The sequence below is a fragment of the Triturus cristatus genome, chromosome 3_1, assembly GCF_964204655.1.
Source record: "Triturus cristatus chromosome 3_1, aTriCri1.1, whole genome shotgun sequence".
NCBI classification, from domain to species: domain Eukaryota; kingdom Metazoa; phylum Chordata; class Amphibia; order Caudata; family Salamandridae; genus Triturus; species Triturus cristatus.
Window position 1 is genome coordinate 1,146,907,455 of NC_140583.1, and position 18,371 is coordinate 1,146,925,825.

The 18,371-nt window shown below is 43.2% G+C and overlaps 1 protein-coding gene and 1 pseudogene across 1 annotated transcript in view; both read left to right on the plus strand.

Moving 5' to 3' along the window:
• The window catches only part of LOC146861630 (uncharacterized), a 337,542-nt gene that overhangs the window by 111,806 nt on the left and 207,365 nt on the right, over positions 1-18,371 (plus strand). Inside the window, exon 4 of the mRNA XM_085646461.1 lies at positions 10,232-10,319. Within this exon, the coding sequence (XP_085502587.1) occupies positions 10,232-10,319 (88 nt within the window). The remainder of the gene's footprint in view (positions 1-10,231; positions 10,320-18,371) is intronic.
• On the plus strand, positions 17,530-17,648 carry LOC146861631 (5S ribosomal RNA; annotated as a pseudogene).

Sequence of the window (18,371 nt, forward strand, 5' to 3'; positions counted from 1 at the left end):
AAATCACTGTGTTACGTTACTCTGGCCCAGGGAGGCATTTCATGGGTGGAGAGTGGGTGTTCCCATGCATTTACCGATAGATTTTGGGCCATTCCCAGATTTACCATTACTGTTAGCCCTTAGAAATGTTTCAAAATGCTAACCCTACCCAGGAGACGCGTAAAGAGTAGTAATATCTTAATTTCTCCTTGTTTCTTACTATTTCTATGTGTGCTGTATTCTGCAGCACATTTAGTAAGAGGATAATGCCTCAGAGGATTGTTTTTGTGCAGTAAGGTGTCCTTCCTATACAAAAGCAATCCCATTTGCAATCCAATCCCCCTTGCACCGTGGTGCAAGGGTGCCAGTGTTGGTGCTAGGCAGCACATTGTGCACCAGCATAAGGATAGGGCAGGAATGCGCCATATCAAGTTGAATACGGTGCATTCCTGCCCTTTCACCCAGCACAGCAAGTTGGATTGTTGTGCTGCATGAAATAATAATAAATCTGCCCCCAGATCTATTGCTTTGTATAAACTAAAGTTGCGTCTCAGACTTAAGACATATCCTTTAAGTGACATCAATTTTAGAGGTTAATTCTTCAGATACCTGTATTGGTGATACTTTCATACAAAGGTATCAATATACCCAGCACCAAAACACTCCACAAAAGTGACCCACATTTTTGTCAAATGTCTGATAAAAATGTAACACCACAAAACATTGTACTTCTACCTTAAGAGGACCTGTCCAGTGATTAAGGACTGCTGGACTTCTGAATGTATTTAAAAGTATATACATGGAAAGATACAAAACACTAACATACCTCTGCAGTTGACCCTACAATAATGCCTCCTCAATATCTGCCTTTTAAAGACACAAAAATAAGGAAAAAGGTAGCAGCACAGCTCTCATTGTTACTGACTAAAAGAAGGCTTGCAATCCAATGATTGAGCAGAAAGGCTTCCAAATTGTGGGGCTGAAATAAAGATGTGTGAGAACAAGCAAAAGCTGTGTATATGCATGTCAAAATAAGGTGATAGGCCAGAGGACAACCTGTAAGTAAGTGTACACTGTCACTATTTATGCTCGGGTGCATCTTTAACTAGGAGTATCTGGGCGAAGCGTGGATACTGCATCCTATTACCGATAATGTGCTGCCACACATAGCAACCCCAAACATGCGCTGCCAAATGGGCAGTGCATTATTTAAGGACTGAGGCTGCATCCACCTGCAGGGGTATATCTGGGTGTCCATGGGACCCTCTTTATCCCTTCTAGAGGGACTTCCTCGTGGATGGGGGGTGCGGTGAATGTTGCACCCCCTCTTTGTGTCTCCTGAGGGCCTGTTTGCTTCTGTGCCTGCGTGCATAATATGGCGTGGGTGCAAAGACATAGGGGCTCATTAGGATGGCGGGTGACTTGGTCCACCCGCCACCATAGCGGTGTTTGGGACCCCCCGCCAGTCATGCAGTGGTCCCACCACTGTTATTAGGATATGGCGGGCGCATCCTGGGCCTTTAACATTGCGGGAGGTGCTGCTGGCTGCAGCACCGTCTGCAATGATAAAGGTGCTTGCACCACATTTCCTGAACCACACGTTGCCTGCCACTTGGTGCATGGAAATGCAGGGGGTACCATGGGTACCCCCCAGTGCAGGAACACCCCCACCCACAACGGGGGCTCACAGCGGGCCCCACAAACTCAATCCCTGCCAACCTTTCCTTGGCTGCAGCACCGCCAGGGAAAGGCCTCCTAAAACCCACATCCCAATATGCCGCACGGTGCCCGCTAGGCACCACCACCATATTTGTGGCCCTGCTCCGTCGGCCAGGGTCCTTCTGCCATCATAATGAGCCCCAAAGTGCTTTCCTCATTACCTAAGGCCATGCTGCATACAAACAAGGGGAGACCATTACATGATAGTGCCAGTGCTACTTCTCAAACAGAATGAGCCACACAAGCATCTGAAGCGCCTTCTGTAATACCAAAGTGCCAGAGAGTGCAGCAAGCAGGAGCACACTGCCACCGGGGCACATTTACTTAGTATGGCCCCAGTGTACTTTCAGATCTACATACAGCACCTGTTATAACCCCCGACAGATTTCAACATCTCACAAATTTAATCAGCCCACTAATTATCAAATATTTGTATCAGGATATTTATGCTTGTCTCAGACTTTTGAGCAGCATAGAGATTACGTCTGGCTCCCCAATTTCATAAACCACTGAGATGTTTCCATGAACACTTTTGTTTGGTATGCATAATGTGACTTTCCTTTGTCTTTTTAGGCCTGCTGATGTATTATTTACTTTTGCTAATTTTCAGTGTGCTTGTAGATCATAAAATATCAATAAAGATAATTCTAAAAAAGCTGCAGAGATGTCTGTACAGACATGCAGTTTTTTTGTTTAACCCTGACCGCTCTCCAAACCTTCCTTGTATAATTTGTACCTTAACATTTTTCCTTGGTTGGCTGCAAAGGTTTAGCAGTGAAATAAGTGTCTGATATGAGTGGGGTTATTTATACTAATTACAGTGATCCAAGGTACTTGTTGATGTTCTCATGCTTCTTCATAATTCTTTACATGAAAACAACCAAAAGATGTCACCTTGCTGGTTACATTATGTGAGTTCAATCCTTGGAGATTCTGAGGACTTTGAGCAGTTCTTTAATGGGTTGGCTGCATTTAAGAAATTGCATACATGGTGGGCTTTCTGATCTCATTTGATAGCACTAAAGTGTCATCTTAAGAGGTTTTTGTAGCAAATTTGTCCACCACAAAAAAGGATTTCTTCCAGATAAAGCCTAGGTTGTGGCATATGCCCTTCAGGTTAGATACATCTGTACCAAACGTTTTGGTTGCTTCTTTCGATCTTGTTTTTGACGTTTCTCCAATACAGGAACAGTTGAGTTGAATCTTGCTGAAATGTATTTTTTTATGAAAGGGTCAGGATAATCTGGAGCACATTTGGCTTGCTTAGTGACATGCGAACAAAGTGCACCAACAAACATTGTTCAAACTACAGTCTTTAAAGGCTAAAGAAGATCAGTCTTTCCATCTGTTAAAAAATTTGGCAAACACCATCTCCTTTCTGGGGGCCTCCGGTCCCGAGTCCTGAAAAAGGATCCCCACCTAGTTTGCAAATTAATTGAGAATGAAGGCTCATGCAGTACCAGCACCTACTGCCACAGGAATCAGCAAGGCTCCAGTGCCATCTGTGCCATGTTGTTGCAAACTTCTTTAAGCGCTGTTTATATGATACTAGGTTTACTGTACCAGTTCCCATACTGTGGTAACATAACCAGCAAATGATGCTTGCAAGGAAACGAGTAGGGGTGGTTGGAATGTTTAATTTCACCCACGGAAATGGCAGGATTTAGTGTAGGAAGGTAGGATCCTTTTGCATGTGTACCCCCACTTTTTGCCTTGTGCTAAGCTGGTTTTTGACAAGTCTGACTGGGATCCTGCTAATCAGGACTCCAGTCTATCTGCTTTCTCCTTTAACTGCTATGACATGTACTTGGGTACACTCCAGATTGCATACTGGGGTATCCTTCTCAGTACCCATGTACCCAGGGCAAGGTACTCCAGAGGCCTCCCATGGGCTGAAGCATGTTTTATGCCACCCACGAGAGGCGAAGGCAAAATGGAACTACAGGCCTGCCATTGCAGCCTATATAAGGTGGTGCATTCACCACTTACTTAGGATATAGGTTTATTATATCTAAGGGTCACTACACTTAAAATCTATTAGTAACTCCTATAGCAGGCCCTAACAATCCTGGAGGCAGGGTGTTTGGTTTTAAGTGAGGGGTTGCCACTGCATGAGAAGGACACCCCTGCAGCCTACGGAGTCCATTCTCCCGGGTTGTTAGTGCTGCAGCCATTTACGGCATATAGAGTGGCATTATGCGACTGCGTACTGGCCAACTCTAAAACAGCTGAAAGTAACCCTATCGTGTTTGGTGTTAAACATTGTGAAATCATACCCCCACACTGGTGTGGGAGGTATGATTCCACCCCTCATAAAGAGCTTTGTGAGGTCCCTGGTCTTCCTGGTACCAGCCTTCTTGTCCCTGGCAACCCAAAATGGTTGCTGCCAACCAGAGACATGTTGCTGCCCTCCTGCTGCTGAGCCAAGCAGGGGAAGGCAGAACAATAGGCATCCCGTCACAGGTAGGTGTGACCACCTCCCAGACAGGATTTAGTGTATTAGGCCTGGTTGGGTGCGCTTGCCAGTGACCAGAAGTCTGCATGAAGGGCACATTTGGTGTATCTGTGCATAGTCCAGTTCAAACCAGTCCTGGGAACGCAATTAGAGAGATTGTATGTAGATAATGTATAGTTATATTAGTAATATTACTTTGGCATGGATTACCATTTATTAAGAATTGGGTCATTATGTTTCTTTACAGTAATTTGAAGTACTTGTGAAATACACTAGACTTCTTGGAATATACAAGACTTGTTTTTTCACATGAAAATACATACTGATTCAAGGTATGTTTATCTTTTGGACTGGACTGCACTTCCTCTCTTTTAAACATTCACGTTACTTTGCACATATCTCTTTTCTCTCTTTTTTCTTTTATTCTCTTCTTATTTCTCTCTTTCTCATTTCTTTTATTTTTTCACTTATATTGACGGATTCCTCTACTCACTTTACTCTAGATTTGCTTGTTTTTTGGATTAAACTGTTTTATAACATATCTATTCCACTTCATATATATTGTATTTCCTCTTGTTCACTTTCTCTCGGTTTACACTCATGGATTTATTCAAACCATACTATTCTAGTAAATACTTCCTGACTTCTTTCTGATGTTCAAAATATCTGTTGAGGTTTATTTAACAGGTGTGTACCAATACCTAACAGGTTGACAACTTTCTAAAAAACTAAAAAAAACTACAAAAAATTGTCATTACCTAAACCTTTGTTTGTACATATGTTTTTATTGTGATGTAAATGTCTCAGATGTTGATCTGTGTAATTTCATGGGTACTTTTAAATGTTGTTGAAAATCTGTTTTGTCTTTATGATTTACATACTATATGGTCATTTGTTCATGTTGTAAGTCCTGTGCTTTATGATTTATTTGTAATATTTATGTTGTTTTATCATGTTACAGCCCTGATGAAGTTCCCCTTGAGGGAATGAAACGCGTTGGCTGACCATTCTTTTTATCTACGAAATTTAAATGAAAATTAAAGAGGACATTTAGTCAAAATAATTTTTTGGCTCATTGGACTATCTTATTCGTGCACCCCCATTTTTCATTTTTTCCTGCCATTGCAGCCTATATAAGGTGGTGCATTCACCACTTACTTAGGATATAGGTTTACTATATCTAAGGGTCACTACACTTAAAATCTATAAGTAACTCCTATAGCAGGCCCTAACAATCCTTGAGGCAGGGTGTTTGGTTTTAAGTGAGGGGTTGCCACTGCATGAGAAGGACACCCCTGCAGCCTACGGAGTCCATTCTCCCGGGTTGTTAGTGCTGCAGCCATTTACGGCATATAGAGTGGCATTATGCGACTGCGTACTGACCAACTCTAAAACAGCTGAAAGTAACCCTATCGTGTTTGGTGTTAAACATTGTGGAATCATACCCCCACACTGGTGTGGGAGGTATGATTCCACCCCTCATAAAGAGCTTTGTGAGGTCCCTGGTCTTCCTGGTACCAGCCTTCTTGTCCCTGGCAACCCAAAATGGTTGCTGCCAACCAGAGACATGTTGCTGCCCTCCTGCTGCTGAGCCAAGCAGGGGAAGGCAGAACAATAGGCATCCCGTCACAGGTAGGTGTGACCACCTCCCAGACAGGATTTAGTGTATTAGGCCTGGTTGGGTGCGCTTGCCAGTGACCAGAAGTCTGCATGAAGGGCACATTTGGTGTATCTGTGCATAGTCCAGTTCAAACCAGTCCTGGTAGCTGTTGGCTCCTGCTCTGTCATGAAACTTGACAAAGGACATGGGAGTAACCTTCCCACTGTCCAGGCCCTCTCCTGGGTTGGTCCCCTGAATCTGTCCAATCCTCTCCCGTGGGTACAAAAGGGCTTACCTGGCTGTAGGAGCCTAGATTCAACGTGGACAAGATTCTGAGCAAGAAACCACGGACCTTCGACTGTCTGGACACTCTGGACTTCGTTTGGGCCCGACTCGTCTTCCAATCCATCCAAAGTATCGTCTATGCCCGTGCACCATACAGCTCCGTGCAGGTCCTGTGGAGCATCAATGACAACCGAAGACATCTCCCTTGGAGTGAAGGAATCACTCCCCTGCAACTGGAGGCACCACATCACGAGTTACCGGTCTGCTGCTCCTGAGCTCCTATGGACTCCGAAGGCTCCAGCAACACAGTAGGTCCGAGCTGCCCTCTCACCAAGTTTGAGATCAGAATCCTTTGTGGGGGCTGCAATACCCGTACCCCTGTACACAGCGTTAATTTGCAAGTGCATATGCTTGTTGGAGTTTCCAGAACAAGTGCACTGGGCTCCAAATAGCCCCAACCTCTGGCACCATTTCCTACAAAGAACACTGGCCTCCTCGCACCGAGTGCTCTGTGGGCTCCTGCTTTTTGAAACTGCTCGAGGTCCCCTCGCGTCTTCTATGCCTCTGGCCTGTGGGTTCACTTGAGGGTCTACTTTGCTTGTCTTGGGCTCCCCTGGTTGCTCCATGCTTGCCATGACTCCCCTGTGTTTGGTGAGTCTGCTGGACCTTGCTGGTCCGAACTCTAACCTTTCTTGACCTTCTTCGTGGGTTTCCGTTGCCAAGGCTTATTGGTGCTCCCACCAGACACCGACCCCTCAGCACTCGACCTCCTTCATGGGACGGCTTGCATCCATCTCCTGGTCGTCCTCGACGTCTCCTGGTCCCTGTGGCTGCAGAGTCAAGGACCCCCTCAACGCACTTGAAGCACCCGATATCGGTGGGCATTAATCTACCTAGCCCCTGGTCACTCCTTATTGACCCAGTGACTGTCCCCTCTGCTTTCAGGTACTCTTCAACAGTAATCCACCTTTAGATTCCATCAGACACTTTTCTCCTCCCCAGCAGTGGCTTTTCGTCGAAGTCCACCACAGAGATTGACAGCGGTTTCTGATGCCACTTCAGACCTATGTACCCGGCTTCCCTGGGATAGGTGACTCTGGTACTATGGTATCCACAGGTGGGGTGGCTCTCCAACCTCCCCACTTCCACAGGGTTTCTTCCAAGTCTATCGGGAAGGGGCCTTAAACTTTAAAACTTCAACCGCGACTTCTACATAGAATTGTACGGAGCACATGGTCGTGTTCCCACACTGCACCCGTCCTCCATGGAGTCCCTAATTGCTCACCTTGGGTGGTTCCTAGGGGGCCCAGCGATTCAACATCCTCTAGACACTGTCTTGACTCGAGTTGTGGTTCTTATACCACTATTTTCGTATATGGTCTGGTCTCCCCCTGTATTAGTGCTATTTACTATTGTTTTCTTTTCATTTAACCAATACTATAAGGTTGCACTCTGGTAAAACAAGCTGCTTAAGATTCCTTCAAGACTAAGCCTGAAGGCTGTTTTCCACAGCTACCACTTGGATAGCTTTTTAAGGTTTTCTTTGACCTCTTAAATCACTATAAGGGTTGTTTGGACTGGTGAAAGGTTCCCACTTCAGTTAGTGGACAGCATATATCAGCCCAATTTCTCACATTTCGCATCTCTGCATTATTCTTGTAACAGAAAGTTTTGGTGAAATTCCCCCAATCACCGCATGGAAGAATTTTTCCCCACGAGGCTCCAGAATTGGGAGTGCACGCAAGATTTGGCATCCCTTGGCACAATTTTTAACGCCGGCGGTCGCACGCAGTCACGTTGAGAGGGCTGCTTCTTGAGTAGATTTGCTGCTGCTCAAGTAGATTTTCTACTCAAGCGGCAGCAAAATCAACTTGACTGGCCACAAGCTCGAGCCTGTACATGGCTCCTTTAGCACTGATTTTTCAGTGCTGCTTGCGCTACTAGCACTAAACTGCATTGTGATCAGTATGACATGCATAGATATTTCGGCCCATAGGCGGGTCTCTTTGGAATTCAAGGAGATTTTATGTAACCTCATGGAATTCAACCAAGTGAAACTCTGTGAGTTCCCTCCATCCCTAGAAAAGAGACATCTCCCGGCAAAGTGGTGCACAGGGAAGGGTTTAGCTTCAAGTAGAGGGGAGAGTGTAGGGCTTGGCCTAGGGCAACAACCTGTGGCTATCGTCTAATGTGCATGGCTCTCTTGCAGATGGTTGGGCGCAGGACCTGCCCAAGGCAAGACCTGATGTGAGCCCTCCACTATGTATTTCTATCTTGCAAAGAGTTGGGATTGAATGACATCGGTGATGTCATCAATGATGTGTCATTCAACATGTGAAGGGTGATTTAATATCTAAGGTCACAATCAGTGCGCTATACTACAACTGGCAAATTTTAATGGCTTGTAGGGTATTGAACGTAAGTTCTTATCCCGTTTCAACACTTAACTAGAACGTTACTTTAACCTTTGGTTTTTTTCAGGAATGTTCTCTTTTTTAATGTATGTTAGCTCTAATAACATCGGTAAGCTTTCTTATGTAAAGTGTGCCAATAATGTTGCAACTCCTGTTTCAAAGAAAAGAGGTTTAACTTTGAGTTATTCCTTTGGGCGCTTCACTGCCCCTGACTTCCATTTATATTATCTCTGCGCGCAGGCCCATTATGCTTATTATTGGCAACAAGAGCCAGTCCACATTCCCCATGTAGCGGTAGAAGCAGGGGCCGTGCATCCGATACCACTAAAGGCCATGATAGTAAACAAGCATACCGTTTTTGAAAAGGGGGAGATAGACACGGTGCAAACTACTACTAGGGCATGGCAAGAGCTTGGGAGACGCGCGCAAAAACTGCCACTCTATGCACCAAACATGCCACTATTACACCACACTGATCTCTCAGTCACCGGGGAACCAGGTGCATTGAAAACTCTTAAGGAAATGGACATGTCCACCATGGGAGACGTATTTGCTGGGGGCAAATTTGTGGAAGCGAAAACTAAGTTCATTTAAGCGACTAATATTGCAATGCAAACATTTGTATATACACGGCTGCGATCTGCTATTCGCGTGCTATATCCTCACTTCCCGGTAGAACCACCAACATTAGAAGCGCTGCAACTCCTATACATTACTCCTTCATGAGCCAGACTGGTCACGTGTCTATATCATGCTTCACAGAAAGAAGGGGCTACTGTGGGGACAACGGCAAGGGACAAATGGGGTGCAGTCCTATCTGATCCGCTCTCGGAAGAGGACTGGTTTAGCTGCTGCCAAATGACAGGGCAACTTACAGCGAATGGGAACTTAAGACTAGTGCATTTTCAATATCTACATCAAATGTACTACACACCAGCCCATCTCTATAAGTGTGTTTATGAGCCACTGGCGATTGCAAATGATGCGGTTCACCCGACGCCGATTTCCACCATTTTGCCTGGGCCTGTCCAAGGGTTTTTTCATTCTGGGAATCAGTCACAAGCACTATACAATTGATGGTAGGTTTACCTATATCATGTACCCCCCCAATTATGTTTACTGGGCAAGGTTACTGACATTAAAGCCTCTCATAGGAAATTAGTAGCTGTGGCGCTACTGATAGCTAAACATAGGGTTTCGATATGCTGGGGTGGTAGACCAGCACCAACAACTAAACAATGGTTGCAAGACCTGGTATATTGCCGAGATCAATTCACGTGCCATGCTGAACAATTGCCTAGCTCCTCCAAACCCCGTGATATTTGGGGCCCACTTACTGCATATCTGCAGACTGTAAATGATATCTGATTGCCCATGTCATTGATGTAATGTACTGCTTCGGTCCCACAATTGATTACATGTTTGATTACTGTCAAGAGATTGTCTGTAAAGTCATCTAATTTATGGTCGATGCATCCTGCCATCTAAATTGCAAGAACTGTATGTGTCCAATCAACTGCTACAGCTTAACTGATTTTATATGTTCTTTTAAAATTGCAAAATAAATAAAAAAATAAAATAAAAAAACTTTGAGTTATTCCTGGTAATTTACAATGCTGAGTTCATTTACGGAACATTTAGGATCCCCAATCAAATATAAATATTAAATGATTGGTTAACAGCATTTCATTTATCTTTCAGTGCTGTGAAATGAAATGCTTAAACAATGTACGTTTGTAGTGCCATTAATCAGTACAACTAACAATCTCACCCTTGCAGGCCCATTCTTGATGCAAGGATCTACCAATGAAACCGCCCAAGTACTTGAAAATAAACATTGTAGATGCAGAACTCTGTCAGAAAAAAGGTACACTGACCTATATTGCACTTTATTTTGTTTCTTTAGATTTGTTTTATTACACCTACTCTACTTTGCCAATGTACTGCAAATGAAAAGTGCTATTTAGAATGCATGCTTCTGATTTCCTTTAAAATGTACTAATTTAAATATTTTAAATGAATTATAACTCATGCATTCCCCTGCGTTACATCACTTATAGCATGTTAAATCATAGCATTCATAAGAACACTCATGCCATCTGAACAAGCATAATTTATGAGGAGTGTGTGCATGGTAGAGGGCCTAGTAAAAGTTCATTTAGTCTAAGAGGCGAGTTGACAACTCTGTATGGATGTGCGCAAGTTATAATAAGATTTGGATGGGGTGCGAATTACAACTAATCTTGAACCTTAGTTTCTTTCATTGATTTGGCTTTTTTTTTGTAAAAATGTGTTTCCAATCATTTAATGTTGTTTACTGTGGTATTAATTCTTTTAAACGTTTGCACTGCAACTGTGATATTACAAGAAAGGTAAAAATTTAATAGGATCATCAGTGTTGTCTGTGTGATCATTTTGCTTTCACTAGTAGCACCTCAATAGTATCACGGTACCTCTGCAAACTTTTAAAATTATATTTACACCATATAATTATTTTTTATTTAAAATCCAGATTCAGGTTTTTATGGTTAGTTATTATGTCTCGCTGAGCCCAGCGCATGCGCTGGCTCGGAGAGACATATTGTAGGTGAGTTTTCAAAATGCTGCTGGCTGGCCTAGCACTTGCGTTCACGCGATCGTACACGCGCGAACCGCCAGCCTTCAGCCTCCCTTTGAAAACTGTGCTTTAGCGCGTCATCGCAATCACTGCGCTTTCAGAGCGATTGCGATGACCTTCGCTTTTACGGCCGCACGGCGTTACTTTTACTGCCACGCGGCCAATGCTTGTTTACTGTTGCTATTCAGGCAGAACTTGTGGAAGTATTTTTAAGAGACAGGAGCTTATTGACAACATTATACACAACACCTACATATTGCAATAAGCTTTGCACTATTCCAATGAATCATCCAACATCAGTTGTGAATACGTAAGAAAGTTATGGCAGCACTGTTGGCCAACCTTTTTACCCAAAAACAACACAAGGAGGATGATCTACGTTCTGTACCTGGGTCAGTTATTGAACCTGACCCTCGGGGAGGGGCCGTTAACCCCTTCCCTGCTCATGACGGAACCGTTCCGTCATGAGCCACGGTTGCCGTTTGATATTTTCAAAGGAGAAGGTGGTGCTCTTTGTAAGAGGGGGAATCTTTATTCAAAAGCCACCTTGGACATTTTGGTCAACTGCAATGAATGAAGAAGATGATCTTGTGCTGTTGCAAGAGGAGGAAGAAAAGGTGGAGTGAAGGAAGAAATTGGAAGACTTCATGCTATGATAATATTTATCTTTGCCACCTGGAGGGGAAATAAGTTAATTCCTATCAGTAATCTTTATTATTGTTTAGACAATTGTCTATAAAGCAGTAAATACATACAAATCTGATGTTAAAATTAACCCCTACCCCACCCCCCCCTCCGGAAACCTATGCACACTCTTTGACACATCTTTAATTCCAGACTTATTACATGCAATCTATGTAACAAAGTTATTTTGAGCAGTAACATTAAACAATGCTCTTCCGTACCACGTGAATGGAAACCAGCTGCAAGCAATTCATTCTACCAGGTTGGCGCGTGCAAAAATGAGGCGTCAGAAGTGATAGAAGAGGCCAAAGCAGGAAGATTGGCAGTACCTATTTTTTTGGTTACCGTAACAGCTTCGACTTCTGCTTCATCAGCATTTCCACATCCACCCTCTGCATCTGTCCCTCCAGTAGCTCCCTCTACTTCTTCTGCTCCATCAGCACCTCCACCAACTCCTGGTGCATCTGTTCCTTTAGCAGTAGTGGATGCTGGTACCATGGAGTGTCCTCCCCAGCAGCCTTAGGTTATTTATTTTGCATTTTTTATCCTTCTGTTTCATGTTGAGACTATTGTTTAGGTTGGTTCTGTTGACCTTGTAAAAAACAAAATCCTAAAAAAAAGAAAGAAAGGAAAATCATTTTCAGAACTACCCAAATGTTTCCAAAGTTAAAAAGCTTCTACCAATATTAATCATCTTTTTTCAGGTATCAGAATTACCAATTTGTAATCAATATAGAGATAAATGGTAAGTGTAATTAAATTAAACATGTGCCTTATGGTGGCTTCATAGTAGATGGTATGTTATTAATAGACTGCTCCAATTATACATGATTGTATTTAATGAACATAACCCAAAGTCAACCCATCATTGTTTTCCTTCTTATGTGTTTTCAGATAAAACACCCTTTTCTGTAACACTACTGTGTCATCATTTGGAACATCTACAGTTCAAGATGACCATGTGGTAGTAATCATCAGGAAACACTGGAAAAAACAAATTGATTGTATTGTAGAAAATTCCAATAGATGTTCTGCATGTCCACAGGAATGAGAACGCCTGTAGGCAGTTCATTCTGCTAAATTGGCGCTTGTGGAAAGAAGGCATCAGGAGATAGAAGAGGCTGAAGCAGGAAGATCCACAGTGGCCACTTCTTTGGTTAATGCAACACCTTCAATTTCTTCTGCTTCATCAGTAAATCCACGGCCACTTGCTGCATCTGTCCCTCCACTAACACCTTATATTTCTTCTGCTCCATCAGCATCTCCCCTATATGGAGCCGATGGGGCATCATTTTCAATGTCTCTGTTATGTCTTTGAAATAGAGATCTATTGCTTTCCAGCATTCAGCAAAGTCTCTGATTGTTGGTGGTATTTTGTAGTATTGGGCTGTGTTTATAGCCTGCTTTGTGTTATTAACCGATAACATAATGCTTTACTTCTTAATTTTTATTTCTTATCTACTTTCCTATTCATTTTTATTCTCATGTGACCAAAAATGTTATAATTCAAATTGCCTTTTTAATACTTGTTAAATTTCATTGCTGCAGACAACTTAATTTTCATATTGTATTTTGGTTTTTGATATGATTGTGCTACATTCGTAGCCCAAATTGTATCCAAGCAAATAAGTCTCCTTCTTTTACAGATTAAGTTATTGGTGGGATGTAGTTTCCTAATGGCTAAAAATCTGACTTTTTATATATTTTTTTGTTCACGTCTGTGTTCCTTATTCTTGTTTGTCAGTGTATGTGCAAGATGACTTTTGGTTGGTTGGGCACAGTTTCATTTTTTGGGCCAGACACCTAGCTAAGAAAGTATTGTTTGAAAATGATTTAGATTTGAAAGGAACTGAACTAAAATGGATTGGTAAAAAAGAGAGTTTGATATGGAATCAATTACTCCCTCTACTTTTCTCTGTTAGGAATTGTGATCATTCTCACTTTATGGTTATCCACTTTGGGGGCAAAAATATAGGACACTTGAAAGAAGTTAGAAGAAAAGGAGATGGAGGAGGCATTTTCCATTTTAATGTCTGTTTCTTAACACATATTTTGTGTTCTAAAATATTTGTCAAAAGTGGAAGTGGTCTACTCTAAATTCTGCTAAGTATAAAATGACTCGAAGACGTGAACAACGCGGTGTCAACATACCTCTGTGATCATAAAATGCATTCATTTAAAATTTAAATGTTAAATATTGCAATGCACCACTGTATTGTCATGATGGCGTTGCTGTTGTTTTTCAGTGCAGAACTGAAGATTTCCCTGACTATGAAGCACTGCTTTTCACACTTTCATTGACACCTAAAATTACGTTATCTTGTGTTTTGGTGTATTAACCCCTAGTTATGTGGAAAACTGGTGTACCTCTTTAGCGAAGTTAATAGCCCCTCACATTCTTACGTCATCTTTCTGCTATTATGTGATTTTAATCTTCACCTGGATGACCCCAATTGCATCCAGAGTTCAACTTCTTTAGATGATCTTGGGGACCTCGATCTGAACTTGTGTAACTCTACTCCCATTCATGTTGCAGGACTTCTTCTAGACCCGGTCTTTTCAAATCGGTCAGACTTGGTCACCCCTACTCCTTGTTCACTACTTTGGTCTAACCATCTTACTGTACCTCTCATTCAATATCTATGGCTAAAATAAGGATCTTATTTAAGGTGAATGTTCCGGGTTTAAACAAATTACTTTATTGTTCCTGGTCTGACAGTAAACAACTGTCAGTCTTGGATCATGACCAGATTCAACATTGGAAAAAACCAATTAAGAGAGGGGGACCCTTAGAAAAAGATGCAGGGCGGGACAAGGCGGGATAAGTCAATCAAATAAAGATGAAAAGAAACACCCGCCCAAATGGTATATAACCGGGCCTAAAGAATAGGTCCCTAAGTAAAAAAGGAACAACACTCACTGGAGCTGAACAGGTAGAACAGTGAGATGCAAACACAAGACACAAAAGGTATATGGAACAGTGTATGTTTCTTGTTTATTTTCTTTTTTCTAGACAGACTATTTTTTCAAATATTTTTTATATATATATGTAGTTTTTACACGTAAACTTATTCAATAATAAGGAATACACAATTATATTGCACAAAAGAAGTATAAAAATTATTGAATGTCCCACACGTAACTCCACTCGTACACACAAACATTCATTCCATAAACATTACACTAACAGATTCTGGTCATGGTAGTAATAACTTCCAGATGTGATCACATAGGTGGTTAGCTCATGTATCATCCAGTTGAGAGAGAGCGATACTATGAGATAAGAAATGCCGAAAGTTCAGGCGCCAACGCGCGTTTCAGCATTAGACCCAGACTTGGGCCCCACCTTCATCACGGCGCAGACCGATAGATTGTGGGGGACATAGAATATACTTAAAATTCAGGCCCCTATGAAAAGGGGTCTAAATGGGCATCTTCATTGGATGAGGTAGACTAAGTTCAGAAACTCAACAAGTCGCCAAGACAGTCCGCGTCAATAATAAAGGCCTGACGTATTAATTTAAAGGTATGTAAGCCAGATACGAATTCAAAAAGCATTCAACGAGGTTGAAGAATGCTGGCTTAAGGCGATACAATCATATTTAATGTAAGCACAGCGATGACATCAAGCAAGTCGATACTCGCATGGCCAAAAACTTGTTCTAGTGCGGGTGGACCAAATGCGTGGAGTATGCGTCAAGGCGCTAGGTTTCTCAGATTACTTTCGAGCCATAAGCGTTTCTTGCTAAAAACTGGCGTCAGCTTCCATCAGGACGTCGGCCGGATATCGGATGAGACGGCGAGAGATGCCTTGGCAACATTTGCTCATGGAGGCTGTGGAAAAATGTTTACTGGTCACTGTAAAAAGCTCAGGCTGTTCTTTCCCTCCAGCTGCCTGGTTTAATGAAAAGGTAAAACTTGAGAAGAAACAATGTAAGGTCCTGCAAAGGCTTTGGAGAAAGTCCTATAGAGAGGAGACCAACTCTAATTACAGAGCAGCACTAAAGAAAAATCACAGGTTCTGTACATCTGCTCGAGCTGCCTTTTATTCAAATGAAATTCTAAGCACTCAAAATTGTTCTAAAACACTCTTTAACCCCTTCCCCGCTCATGACGGAGCCACTCCGTCATGAGCCACGGTTGCGGTGTGCTCATGACGGAGCGGTTCCGTCATGCCGCGACCGTAGGCGGCCGCTCCGCCCACGCGGCGCTGTTTCCCCGCCTGTGCGGGGGGACAATGCAACTGGGCGGAGTCATGACGGAACCACTCCGTCATGAGCACAGCTCAACCGTGGCTCATGACGCAGTGGCTCCGTCATGAGCACAGCGCCACCGCGCTGCCCCCCCACACCCCCCAGCGCTGCAGCGGAATTCCCGCCGCAGCGAAGGGGTTAAGGAGGGGAAGGAATTATCTAATCGTAGCAATTTGACTTACCCTGTTCTTCTTTGAAGTACAATGAAAAAAAGCAAACACCCCCATTGTCAGTAATTTTCATACCTACAGCCATACCACCCTTTAAGCACCTTATTTAGTCTGATGTCAGAAGTTAAGCAGGATCAGGCCTGGTTAGTACCTGAATGGAAGACCACCTGGGAGTACTAGATACTGTATGCTTTTCATATTCTGTTTTTTGCTTTAGTTGAATGAGGGTGGCTTATCTCTCTTGCGATGGCTAGCACTGAAGTATCATGAAAAAAGTTTGAATCCAAAAAGTCAATACCCTTAATGCCTATGGCTATACCACCCGGAAAGCACCTGATCGTTCCTGATCTCAGAAGTTAAGTATGGGCGGCTTGGTTAGGACCTGGATGGGAGACTGCCTGGGAATGCCAGGTGCTGTAGGCTTCTATCTTTTTTTTGCCTTTGGTGAATGAGGGTGGAATGTCTCTCTTGTAATGGCCAGCAGTGAAGAAGAATGAAAAAAGCCTAGACCCCCAAAGTCAGTGCTCTTCATGCCTACTGCCAGACCACCCTGAAAGCACCTGATTTCTTCTGATCTCAGAAGTTAAGCAAGGTTGAATGAGAGACTGCATGGGAATACCAGGTGCTGTAGGCTTTTCGTCTTTATTTTGGTTTAGTTGAATGAAGGTGGCTTGTCTCACTTGCTATGGCCAGAACTGAAGTACAATAAAAAAAAAGCCTTGACCACCAAGTCATGCCTTCGACCACACCATCCTGAAAGCTTCTGATCTCAGAATTTAAACAAGGTGCTGTAGGCTTTGCATCTTTTTTTGTGCTTAGATGAATGAGGGTGGCTTGTCTCACTTGCTAAGGCCAGCACTTAAGTAGAATGAAGAACTCTAAGACCCCGCAAGTCATTGCTTTTCATGCATACGGCCATACCACCCTAAAATCACCTGATCTCAGAAGGTAAGCTGGGTCGGGCCTGGTTAGTACCTGGTTCAGAGTCCTCCAGGGAATACCAGATGCTGTAGGCTTTTTTTTGTAGTTGTGCTTTAGGTGAGTGAGGGTGGCTTGTCTCACTTACTTTGGCCAGCACTGAAGTAGAATGAGAAAAGCTAAGAGCACTAACGTCATTGCTCTTCATGCCTAGAGCCATACCACCGTGAAAGAACCTGATCTCTTCTTATTTAAGAAGTTAAGCAGAGTCAAGCTTGGTTAGTATCTGGATTGGAGACCCCCCTGGGAATACCAGGTGCTGTAGGCTTTTCATTTTTTTACTTTCGGTGAATGAGGGTGGCTTGTCTCGGTTACTATGGCCAGCACTGAAGTAGAATGAAAAAAAGCTGAGACCCCAAAGTCAGTGCTCTTTATACCTACGGCCCTACCACCCTGAAAGCACCTGATCTCATCTGATCTCAAAAGTTAAGCAGGGTTGGGCCTGGTAGGTACCTGAATGGGAGACCGCCTGGGAATACCAGGTGCTGTACGCTTTTTTTGCTTCAGGTGAATGAGGGTAGCTTCTCTTGTTTACTATGGCCATCACTGAAGTAAAATGAAAAAAGCTAAGTGCCCCAAAGTCAGTGCTCTTCATGGCTATGGCCACACCACCCTGAAAGCACCTGATTTCAGAAGTTATGCAGGGTCAGGCCTGGTTAATACCTGAATGGGAGACTGCCCGGTAATGCCAGGTGCTGTAGGCCTTTTTGTTTTGCTGTAGGTGCATGAGGTTGGCTCGTCTAGCTTACTATGGCCACACTGAAGTAGAATGAAAAAAGCTAAGAGCCGAAAAGTCAGTGAAGTCAGTGATCTTCATGCCTACGGCCATACCACCCTAAAAAGCATCTGATCTCAGAAGTTAGGCAGGGTTTGGACTGGTTAGTACCTGGATGGGAGACTGCCAGGGAATACCAGGTGCTGTAGGATTTTTGTTTTTGCTTTAGGTGAATGAGGGTGGCTTGTTTTGCTGACTTAGGAGAATAAAAAAAAGCTCCTAAACTCTGTGCTCTTCATGCCTACAGTCATACACCCTTAAAGCATCTGATCTCAGAAGTTAAGTAGGGTCTGGCCTGGTAGTACCTGGATGGGAAATCGCCAGTGACTTCCCGGTGCTGTAGGCCTTTTGTTTTTCTTTTGTTTTACTTAAGGTGAATGAGTGTGGCTTGTCTCGCTTACTATGGCCAGCACTTAAGTAGAATGAAAAAAGCTAAGAGCCC